This window comes from Rhinatrema bivittatum, chromosome 12 (genome assembly GCF_901001135.1).
Source record: "Rhinatrema bivittatum chromosome 12, aRhiBiv1.1, whole genome shotgun sequence".
Lineage (NCBI taxonomy): Eukaryota > Metazoa > Chordata > Amphibia > Gymnophiona > Rhinatrematidae > Rhinatrema > Rhinatrema bivittatum.
Window position 1 is genome coordinate 66,597,018 of NC_042626.1, and position 12,409 is coordinate 66,609,426.

The window sequence follows — 12,409 nt, forward strand, 5'->3', positions numbered from 1 at the left end:
AATGGACTTACCAAACCCTAAGGGTTTGCAAAATAATAGTATTGCCTGTAGAAACGTTTTTGATAAAAGGGGAATTAGCAGGATGTTGAAGTAGAGATAATAAATGGTGCCCCAAAGATTGTGCATGTTCCAGGGCACAGCAGTGTGAAGTGCCACCCTCTCTCAAGCAACCGTGGGTCGCTATCACCCTAGCAACCAGGTAGTTAAGGAATTCTATACTACCACGGCCTTTAGGTTGAGATAATGTATCATATTTTGATATGCAGAACTCTGCCTCACCATATAAAAATGCTAGCAATTCCCTAAGATCAGCAAAAAACATTTTTTTGGAGCATCACAAGATAAATGTTGGAACAAATAAAACAGATGAGATAGAACCCTCATCTTAATATATTTACTCTGCCCAGTAGGGAAGTGGATAAAACTTTTCATTTATCAGTATCTGTCCTAATTCTTCATAATGAGAGAGTAATAGTCCTTACAGAGCTGTAAAACCTCTCCCGTAACTTGTATACTCAAATACTTTAAACCCTTATGAGTAATCCTAAATCCCTGATGGCAGACTACAGGAATTTACAATTGGAGTCAACCATCAGTTTATCTGATTTTGCATAGTTTACAGTCACTGCTCTGGGTATAAAGTTGTCTGCCAGCACATCCAATAATTTAGGAGCTCACCTGGAAACATCTGCCTGAATTAAAAGAATACAGTATAAATAAACTCCAGAGTCCCCAATTCAAGAAAAAAAATACTTAAATTGAATATTCAGTTTATATCAAAAACTCAGTAAGAGGACGTATTGGTATTTCTATTCTAGATTCTATCTACTGTCTTATGCCAGCAATGGGCTAATGGGCTTTAGACAATCATTTAATATTATTAAATTGTAATCATCTGCCATCTTCTTGAATTGATCTTTCAAAGATTACCACATACCAATTATCCAAAAATCAGGAAATTCAAACAAAATAACTTGGATGAAAAAAACCGCCACTTATCTGTTTTCTGAGGTGTACTGTCCATGATTTTGAGCTTTTGAAGTTCATCTGGCTCATATACATTGCACCTGACAGAGACCGTATGTCAGCATATTGTACCTGCCTCAGGGATTATATCTGATAAATTCTGTAGAGTGGAGGAGTAGCCTAGAGGTTAGAGCAGCAGGCTATGACCCAGGGAAACCAGGGTTCAAATCTCACTGTTGCTCCTTGTGACCTTGGGCAAGTCACTTTCCCTTCTGTTGCCTCAGGTACAAAATTAGATTGTAAACCAATGGGGATAGGGAAGTATCTATAGAACCTGCTTTGATGTACATTTTGAAGAGCCAAAAAGTGGAATATAAAAATCTAAATAAACAAAAATATAGAAATCTGTGATAAATTACAGAATAATCAATTTTATCATTTAAAATTCAATTCAGAGCAATAAAAATAAAAAGCCAAGCTGCAATTTAACTCCGTTTCACTAGATTTATAACATGGTTTTGTGCCTTACCCTTACCTTACACTCTGTAATACTATTAGATGAAAAGAATCTCCTTTCATCTATGGTAGAATTGCAGAATGATTGCAGTTCACCAGTGACTCAACACCTTCCCCATATTTGAAGAAACCATGATCTTTAAAATCCATTGGCGAAGCAGAAGCGTCTTCCTTTTATGGCAGTGTTACAACATACCAAATGTATCATAACTAACTAAATATATAATCCAAAAAACTGACCGGTCAACCTTTTGAGTCCATTGGGTTCCACAGAATTTAGCAAAAAAAATCCAACGCTCTTCTTTCTGTAGCAAAACTTGATCATAGTTGCCACTGTGTTGATTAGCATGGGGTTTTTCATACAGAGAAGCCAAGGTCCTCAAAAACATGTGAAGCAGTGAGGCGATGGGAGACTAAAGGGGCTTCCATTGTCTGATACCTTAAACTCCTCCAGTGCTCAATCATCCATTTTTGTCTTGCCAACATAGATTTGTCTGGTGCCCTTGTAAATTATTTACACAATACCCACAATATCGCAGGAAGTTCTGTTTTTTGAAATGCCACCTTTTCCGTTGTATTGAAGGCAATCCATCTCCTTCGTAAATTTGAGGACATACTGAACAATGTCCACCCTGGAAATGGCCCAAGTTCCATTAGATATAATCTCACTATGCAAATCATTATACATGGTGTTTCCTAGCACCCAGACAGATGAATTCAGGACCAGTGGGTTATGCACCTCTACCAGCAGATGGCGATGGAGCAAAGCTGACGTCACAGTATATATCCTCCTGCAGTGACATCAGCCTGCCAGTATTCATCTCCAGCAGATATGGACATGCATCTCCCTGATGGGGATTGCTTCAAACTTTTAGAAGGAGAAATAAAAGGAGATCTAATTCGCCTCACTCTCCTGTGGTGATACCAAATGGTCCCTCCCCCAGTTGAGAATTTCTGAAGTGATTTCCGTGATCCCTCAGATGAGTGCCTTGGTCAGATAGCTGGCTTTCTCAGCCGGCGTAGACTTAGTTGTTAAAACAGCTAAGGCAATGGGTACAGGAAGCCAAGTGTGGCGATGACAGTATATGCCTTCTCCCCCCGCAGCCGGAGACCATCTCTGTACTCAGACGGGAAAGGCTGAGTTCAGGTAAGGTAAAAAAAAAAAATAGACAGAGCAGAAGGGTTGTTGGTAAGGCTTAACCCTTCTTCCAGTCTTCGTTCTCTGTGCGCCATTCTGACGTTCGTTCCCACTCCTGAGGGAGGTTAAGGGATTTGGGCAGTCTGGCAGGTTGAGCATCTTGAGCGGCCTAGGCCCCACTGTTAGGCTATTCTCTGTGTGCCACATGGTAGACCTCTGCAGCGTTTTCTGCACGTTAGGTTGCCCTCTTCAGGACTGTCTGTGCATCTGGCTGTGTCCATTTTTTTTATTTTTTTGGGAGCACTGCCTGTGCGCACAAATTGACAAATTGGACTGCATTGGTTGTGCACCTAAGTTTGGGACAGCGGAAGTGCACCAAGTTTTGCGATGCCTAGCCTTGGGGGTGCCTAAATTTTACAGCATGAATTCAGCTGGATGCACACTTTCAGTCACCTGTTAAGTGTACTGACAGACTGATGGTACCTGTGGCTAAGAAACCTATGCACCTTTCCATCTGAACTGCCTGTCATATTCAGGCATCTCAGCCTGATATGCCCTTAACTTGTGCTAGCGCTGCTTAAAGTCTCTGGGAGACTGATGACAGCCTGGATTAGGACATGTCAGGAGGGGTGCCTGATCTTGGCAATCCCTTAACTGGATCGTCAGTGGTGGACAGTAGCTCAGTGGGCACAGCACAGGTGCCGTCTGGTTTTGGCATGGATCCTTATACCTTTTATTGGGCAGAATTTTTTCAAGGATTGCCGTCCTTTCTTCAGGTGCAGTTCTCTGTTCCATTCAATCCTGTCAGGTCAGAGTCACAGACAGTGACCTCTCACTCGTCCGGTACTACTGTTAAACGCCGAAGTACGCCTAGATTGGCAGCAGGTCCTTCCAATAGAAATCCGGATGGTATTGATGATGAGGTCAGTCCTGACTCTCTGGAGGATGGGGACATTCCTCCGGGACTGGAACCATATAGGACTGTTGCAGTTCTTTCATGGAGATGAGCTACAGGTTTTGATTTCCCAGATGTTAAAGATGCTGGGAATACCTAGGGCAGATTCCATGCCTCTGAGCCAAAGAAAAATCCAATTTTGGTTTCTTTGCGTTTAAGCCTCTTGTTTTTTTCCTTGTAATGGAGGCCATTCAAGAATTGATTGATCTTGAATGGCAACCACGGAGGCTAATTTCCAAGGGGGTCAGGCCTTTGAAGTCCTGTACCCCCTGGAACCAGTGGTGAGAGAACATTTGCGTTTTCCGAAAGTGGATGCGCTTGTCTGTGCTGACTCCAACTGGACGACTATCCCCATGGAGGGAGGTGCGGCCTTGATGGATGTCCACAATAGGATTGAGACTATTCTTAAGTAAGCATTTGAAACAGTGGCAATAACCTTACAGATAGTTTCTTGTTGTTCCCTGGTGGCCCGCTCTGGTTTACTTCTCTCTCAGGAGGTCGATGAATCTGGAGTGAATTCCAGGGTAGTTATGGAGATGCAGGCTGTGATTTAGTCCACACCTCAGCCAGAGAGGTGGCTTCAGTAATAGCGGCCAGGTGTCAATTATGGTTGAGAAATTGGTCAGCCAATGCGACCCTCAAAGTTAACCTTACAAAGTTGCCCTTTTAAAGGCTTGCTCTTGTTTGGGAGCAAGTTGAAGAAACTGGCCAGTAAGTGGGGTGAATCCCCAGTTCCTCGGTTGCCGGAGGATAAGAAGCAGATGCCGCGCTCCTTTAGCATGAGAGGTCGTGCTAGGGGATCCAAGCGTTTCTGACCCTACAGAGGAGCGACCTTTCAGAGGACTCAATCTTTCGGTAGGCCTCAGGCCTTTTGTCCCAGACAGCCCAGACAGGGTGTGGACTCGGGTAATGGAACCTCCCGTGTCTCTCAATGAAGGTTTGACGACCCACCCCTGGAAACAGGAGAGAGGAGGTGCATCTCTCTCTTTTAATCAAAGGTGGGTCGAAATCACATTGGATCAATGGGTCTTGGAGGTGATACGAGAGAGGATATGCTCTGGAGTTTTGCAATGTTCCTTGGGGATGTGTTCATGGTGTCTCTCTGCCACTTTCCACAGCAGAAGCAGACAGTGGAGTGTACATTGTCAAGATTCCTCAGTCTGAGGGCTATGGTCCCAGTGCCCACATCTCAAGAAAATATGGGTTGATATTCCATTTATTTTCTTGTGCCCAAGAAGGAGGGCTCCTTTCATCCCATCCTGGATCTCAGAGGTCAACCTTCATTTGCTGGTGACTCATTTTCACATGGAAACATTGCACAGCTATTATCACTGAGTGCAGTCGGCGGAATTTCTGACCTCCTTGGATCTGTCCAAGGCCTACCTCCATGTTCCCATCCGATTGGAGCACCAACATTTTCTGTGTTTCGTGGTGTTAGGATGCTATTATCAGTTTCAAGTACTGCTTTTTGACTGGCCACTGCACCAGAACTTTTTTTCAAGGTTATGGTGGTGGTGGCAGCAGAGTTGAGAGAGGATGGGGTCCTGGTACATGTGTATTTGGACAACTAGCTGATTCGGGCCAAGTCTCTGGAAGAGAGCCACCTGGTGACCAGCAAGGGTGAGCTCGGGTGGTGAAGCTGGCCAAGAGCAGACCAGCCATCTCAGTCGATAGAGTATCTCTAAGCAGGGCAGGGTTTTCCTATCAGAAGCTTGTATTCAGAAGTTGATGGTGCAGGTGTGACTTTTTCTGAACATTATACGCCCAATAGTGTGGTCCTGTCTGCAGGTACTTGGTTTGGTGGTAACCCTGGAAGTGGCACCATGGGTGAGGGTGCATATGTGTCCTCTTCAGTGCTTCCTACTTTCTCATTGGAGCCCACAGTCTCAGGACTATTTGATTTGGCTCCACCTGCCAATGGAGATCTGCTCTCAGCTACAGTGATGGTTACAGTTGGATCATCTAAGAGAGAGAGTTTCCCTAAAATCACCAGACTGGTTTGTACTCATGATGAATGCGAGCCTCCAGGGTTGGGGAGCTCACTGTCAGGAACTGACAGTACTAGGTCACTGGAGTGCAGAAGAGTCTCTCTGGAACATCAATTGGCTGCAAGCCTGGGCAGTCCGGTTGGCATGCTTGCAGTTTAGTGGCAGGTTGCAGGGTTGTGCCATCCAGATAATGTCTTGCAATGCAACAAAAGTGGGAGGAACCAAGAGCCTACTAGTGTCGCAGGAGATAGACCAACTTATGTAATGGGAGGAAGTGCATCTTCAGGAGATCTGAGCTTCAAACATTGCAGGAAAAGGCAATGTAAGAGCAGACTTTTTCTCAGCAGGGAGAGTCTGGACCCAGGAGAATGGGTATTTATGGACGAGGCATTTTAGCTGATAGTGGATCGCTGGGGCCTTCCTTTTCTAGACCTGCTGGCGTATTCTTTCGATGTGAAGGTTCCTCGATTCTTCAGTCGCAGGAGGGATCCGAAGTCCTTGAGTATCTATGCTCTCGTGCAGGAATGACCGGAGGACAAGCTGCTGTATGCTTTTCCCCCATGGCCCATGTTGGGCAGAATGGTTCGGAGGGTCACAGGGATGGTGCTTTTGGTGGCACCAGATTGGCCCAGGAGACCATGGTATGCGGATCTGCGATGATTCCTGGTAGACTCTCCCCTCCAGTTTCCGACGCATATAAATTTATTGCGGCAGGATCCTGTTCTTCACAAAGATCTTGAGAGGGCTCGGTTGCTAAAGAGTGGATATTCTACTGCGGTGCTTGCCACCTTGCTACGAGTGAGAAAGATCTCCTCTTCCTTAGCCTATGCGCAGGTTAGGCGAGTGTTTGAGGCTTGGTGTGAAGATCGAGATGTTCTTCCTTGTTCGGTTAAGATCCCGCTTATTTTGGAATTTTTGCAGGATGGATTGAATAAAGGATTGGCCCTTAATTACTTGCAGGTACCAGTAGCGGCTCTTGCCTCTTTCAGGGGTCAGGTGCATGGTGAATCCTTATCGGCTCATCCAGATGTGGCCCATTTCTTGAAAGGAGTGAAACATCTTCATCCTCCCTTGGTTACCAGTACCCTTGTGGAGTCTTAATCTAGTTTTGGTTTTCTTGGCGGGCCCTATGTTTTGACCGATGTGTAGCCTTTCCTTGCAGTTACTGGCCTTGAAAACTGTTTCTTGTGGTGATTTGTTCCGCACATTGAATATCCGAGCTGCAGAAAAGATACAGCTGCATACTGTTCCTTCCTTTTTGCAAAAAGTGGTCTCAGATTTTCACTTGAATCAGTTCATTTCCCTGCCATCTCTGGTTAGGGAAAGAGATGCAGAGGAATATCGCCTGTTGCGACTGTTGGATGTAAAGAGTCATGACATATAAGGTATTTGGAGTTTTCTGAACCTTTCTGGAAGATGGATCACCTGTTTGTCCTTCAAGGTAGATGGAGGTAAACAGGGCGAGCAGGCTTCGCAGGCTACAATAGCTTGCTGGATTAAGGAGAAAGTCACGGCCGTGTATATGGCAGCTGAAAAGCTGTTACCTAGTCAGGTTAGAGCTCATTCCACTAGGACTCAGACAGTGTCATGGGCGGTAACTAGATTGTTGTCTCCCGTTGACATTTGCTGAGCTGCAATGTGGTCTTCCTTACACACCTTTTCCAGGTATTATCTGGATGTGCAGGCCCGGGAGGATACAGCCTTTGCACATGAGGTTTTCACAGGTGCGTGGGCAGCCTCCCATCCTATTCGGGAGTAGCTTGGGTACATCCCACTGGTCCTGAATTCATCTGTCTGGGTGCTAGGAAATGAGAAATTACTACTTACCTGATAATGTCCTTTTCCTTAAACCAGATTAAGTCAACTTCCCACCCTTGGCTGCCAAATTATTGTGTTATGATCCTCCTGCACGGCTACGTGTTTCAGGAGTTACTGGTAAGTGTTACTCCAGTCCCCAGATTAGTGCTAATGCATTCTTTGATTTCAGTGTTTCCTGTTGGCTGAGTACTGACATGGTTGTCTGTTATTGATCAAGTTTTTGCTAGTCTGTCAATAGTTAGCTTTTGAAGAGAATGCTGATGTCACTGCAGGAGTAAAGATTCTGTGACTTCAGCTTTGCTCTGTCTCTATCTGCTGGTGAAGGTGCATAACCCACTGGTCCTGAATTCATCTGTCTGATTTAAGGAAAAGGAAATTATCAGGTAAGTAGTAATTTCTCATTTTTTCCACTTGTTTAATTTTAATTTCCTGGTTTTTGCAAAAGGTTTGAGGGATCAGTTTAAGAGGATGGTAGAAGATTATAATTTAATCCTATTAAATGAGTTTGTCTACATGCCATTGCAGACACAAGACAGCAGATTGAATCTAGCCTATAAATACTGATATCTGGGTGCTGGCATGCAAACAGGTGCATGGAGTAGCAGCACTTGTTTGCTTTGATTTCTGTCTCTGCGGATGACATGAGGTTTTGGAGAGCTGCAGTTTTCAAGCCCAGTCCCATCACTATCGTTGACTGTAGCCTTCAGGTTTACTTATAGGCTGTCTGGAAACAGGACCCAGTCAATCTAGTTTGCACAACATTGGATAGTGGCTTTCTTTAGAAATAATCTTATGTTCCATAGCATTCAAACTTTTAGCTGTATTTAAGGGGAAGTGTTTAAATTGGGAGAAGAAAAGGCCCTGTGTAGATTGAAATTTAAAGTTTGCTTGCGTTATTTTTCATTAAAGTACTTGCAAGCAAAGTAGGTGCAAAAGTCTATGAATGCTTTGCACCCATGGAAGTTTCAAAGCAAAAGCATGCAGTACTTCTAGCACTGAAAATTGGTGCAGAGTGCTTGAGTAAAAGGTATCTGTGGATTTTGTCCCAGTGTAAACACTTTGAAAACTGCTGCCCCCCCCCCCTCTCCCCCTCAACCTCTCTAGGATTGCCACAATTCACCTTTTTGGGATGGCAGTGGTACCAAATGTGTTCCCAAGGGGGCAGCAGACACCAAGATGAGAACAGAGGGAGTAGATTGTCCAGAGGCCTTGAAACCCTCTCTGCCTTTACAAGTACTGGGAATGACAGCCCTCTTCCCTTAAACATGTGATCCAAAAATCAAGGGACTTGATTTATTTTTAGTGCACTGCCTCAGTATGGTCACTATTGCTTTATCTTATTCTAGTCCATCTAAAATGACTTTAGTCAACTTGTGTTAGATACACAGAGCTCTCTCTGAAATCTTGAAGTGAGCATAATGTGAATCATCACGCTGGAAAAATGAAAAGTTCAAGCATTTAGAGGCGCGCTGGTTGTTTCTGGACCTATATTATGGAACAGTCTTCCAGAGGCATTATGGAAGGAGGCCTGTTCTAAAACTTTTAAGCGGAAGTGAGACTCATCTTTATTTTATTTATTTATTTTTTGTCAGGCTTTCCAACTATTATGTAGACTTGGTTATGATTGCTGGGAGCAATGATCTGGGAATGGATAGTCTTATTTTTTTTTTTTTTTTTATCAGTTTTAATGTTGTAATTCCTTTTTGCATTGCTTCTAATTATGAATGTGATGTTACAAGCCTCTTAGAACCGTGGATAATGCTGCATGTCAGTGTTTTAATAAATAACTTGAGCTTTTGTGGCACAGTATCACCCAGGCATACACTTTCATACCTGTCCAATTTATCTGCCAAGTGAGGGCTCATTTTTCCCCCCTGAATTGTGTTTCTTGCTGCTTTTTCATATGCATCTATTACCTTCAGTCAGGAATGCAGATGTTGTTTCAGGCATCGGCCAACAGGAGGCACCAGCGGAACATGCAGTTATCTCCCATTCTGACGTCTAGGCTGCATCTCTTCATGTTCCCAAGCTGCCTTGGCCTTGGTGGATGAACATGTATGTTAGTCTCTAAGTTGCTGTTGAAGAGGATTTTGTCTCATTAAAAAGATGAAAGAAAATGTTCTAAATGAGTAATTGTGATATTAATAAGGGGGGGTGCCTTGAAATCTTTAATAATGAATTGTGTAGGTAAGAAGCAGGCTTTCCTTTCAAATGAGCATGTCATCTTCAAGCTGAAGGGGGGAATCGGAAGGTGTCCTGTTAAAGTTTAATAGCTGAATATGTCTGTTTTTCGTAGGCAAATCTAAGACGAAGCAGGGCCGCCAGTCTATCATCAATCCTGACTGGAACTTTGAGAAAATGGGAATTGGCGGTCTGGACAAGGAATTCTCGGACATTTTCCGACGTGCATTTGCCTCTCGGGTTTTTCCACCGGAGATCGTGGAGCAGATGGGTGAGTGCTTAAAACAAATATTTATCAATATATTGGATTTCATTTCTCAGAACCCCTGATATAACATTCAGCTTATGAGGATATCTTTCTGAAGTCTGGTTGTGTTCCATTCACTTATTACTTTATACAATTATTTTTTATATGTGGTATGGTTATGGCCTACTCTGGGCTGTAAAGGCATGCACCTGTTTTGTAGAGATCTGTACATTTCTCCAGGGAAAGCAAAGGAATTGTCTAGTTTCTCCTTCCAGGAACCTGTGAGGTTATGTAGGGAGGGATGTGCACCATAGTCTCCTGTATGGGTGCTGTCTGTCATGTTCTCTGTAGGGACAGAAACTATGAAAAACTATGAAAAAGACAGAGCTTTTTCGATAGCAGGCCCTTCCATCTGGAATAGCATTCCATCAAATCTCAGATTGGAGCCATGTCTTTTAACTTTCAGAAAAAGACTTAAAACCTGGCTCTTTCACCAAGCCTTCACCGATCCACCAGACAATCACTAGTTGTCCGTCACTCTTAACCCGGTCTGACATTTATACTCACGAACAATGGACTCTGACACTTCCAGGTTAAAGCACCTTTAAGCTTGAACCCATACGCTCTATGGTAATACTTTATACTTATTTCCTGCCTTATCTTCTTTCCAGCTTGTCGCAAGCCTCCAAGTTCTCTTTCCCTGTTGATTGTAACTTTGACCTATTCCTACCTATTGTTATCTTTCGCTTACTTGAATTGTTACTCCAGTTATACCCTTGTTAAATGTAAACCGATCCGATATGGTTATTTACCATGAAGGTCGGTATAAAAAACTGTTAAATAAATAAATGAATCTCTTCTGGCAAGATGTACATGCTGGCTCAGACCAGCAGTCACTGAGCCCAGCATCTTGTTTCTGACAGTGGCCAGTCCAGGTCAGTAGGAAGTACCAGGGAGATACCAAAGAGTAAATCCATTCCTCGTTGCTCAATCCCAGGGGTAAGCAGTGGCTTATGGTGGTTTATGGACTCTTTCTCTAGGAACTTGTCTAAACCCTGTTTAAATCCCACTATGCTAGATGCCTTGATCTTCCAGCAATGAATTTCACAGCCTGATTGCGCATTGAGTGAAAAAAATACTTTCTCCAATTTGTTTTCCCTGTACGTACCAGGATCAGTCCAGGACACCTGGGTTGTGACTCCGCACCAGTAGGTGGAGACAGAGCAAAACTTGTGGGCGGAGCCATATATGCCCCTGTGCCAGTCACAGCCCCTCAGTCTTACTCTGTCTCCAGTAGGTGGTGCAGGTCTAGTCACAGCCTCTGAGTGCCCTGAGGACTGATAGTTGGTTAGTCAGGGTTATTGTGGTTTTATTGGTTTCGGTTTATTGGGTTTTGTTTTTTTTTGTTTTTTTGTTTTTTTTTTTTTAAACAAAGAAAAGGATTTGAAGAGAAGAAACAAGAGGAAGCTGTCCGTCCTGCCTCCCAGGGGGGTGGGAAGGTTCTGAGGGGACCATCCCCCCCTGGTTGAGGCCGCTGCTGAGGGTCGAGGACCCGGCCTACCACTGGCAGCAGCGTGGGGGTGACACCGGGGAGCCCGGTTCACTCACCCCCAACAGAAGCAAGAGATCCAGGACTCCGGACAGCGGCAGGTTTGCGTATTAAAAAAAAATAAATAAATAAATAAAATTTGTACTTTTATTTTCTTGTGCGGCTTTCCGTTTCTTCACCGGTGGGGGAGTTTTCTCGGCTCGGCTCGGGGCGGGGAGTGTTTTCGGCGGTAGGATTTGATTATTTTAATTTTCTGTCTTGTTAGTGCGCCGTCCGTTCCGTCGCGTCCGCTTGGAGGCTGAGGGGAACGGTTTGCCGCGCTTGCGGCTCGGCGCGCGTGCGTGGCTCCCACGGGAGGGGATCTGCTCCGCTTGCGTCCCGGGCGGGAGGGACCGTCCGGGACAGACAGGGGGGACCGACCCCGGTCGGCGCGGTCGCAGTCGCGCGTTTTCGCCGCTTCGGTCATGCCGGCTGACCCCTTCCTGCTCAGCGCGGGAGCGGCGGCCATCTTGGGGTCAGCTCGCGAACTTGTGCGCAAACCGGCAGGGAATCCCGGCATGCCTCCCGCGTTGTCTCCTCAGCGAAGGCCTTCGGGGGGGGGGGGTCCCAGGGGGGGGGGGGGCTGAGACCTCGGATGAGGCTAGCGTGGATGGGAAGTCCTCGTTTCGGGATCCTCGTGTTTTTCGGACGTTTTCGCGCTTCTACTGCGCACGGTACTCAAGTACGGGCCGCAGGCGCATAGAGACGCATGGCCACCCTAAGGGGGATGGCCCACGGAAGAAGGAACCTGGGTCCTCGTTTTCGGCCGTTTTTCACGCTCCTATTGCGCGAGGTGCTCCAGTACAAAGGCCGCAGGCGCACGGAGAAGCATGGCCACCCTAAGGGGGATGGCCCACGGCAGAAGAAATCCCGGGAGGGCCCAGTTTTCTCCCCGGCTCCAGCCACGGGAAAGTGATCACCGTGAAGAGTCCCGCAGGATACGGAGTCTGAGTCCACCTCACAAGATGAGGTGGATCCGCCCGGAGAGCCCCTGGGGGGGGGCTGAGGCAGC

General features: G+C 45.5%; 1 protein-coding gene across 3 annotated transcripts in view; it reads left to right on the plus strand.

Annotated features, from left to right (window-relative positions):
• The window catches only part of NSF (N-ethylmaleimide sensitive factor, vesicle fusing ATPase), a 251,295-nt gene that overhangs the window by 93,892 nt on the left and 144,994 nt on the right, over nucleotides 1-12,409 (plus strand). For all 3 annotated transcript variants that reach the window (XM_029572512.1, XM_029572513.1, XM_029572514.1), the window contains one exon: nucleotides 9,678-9,833. In XM_029572512.1, coding sequence (XP_029428372.1) covers nucleotides 9,678-9,833 — 156 coding nt within the window. The remainder of the gene's footprint in view (nucleotides 1-9,677; nucleotides 9,834-12,409) is intronic.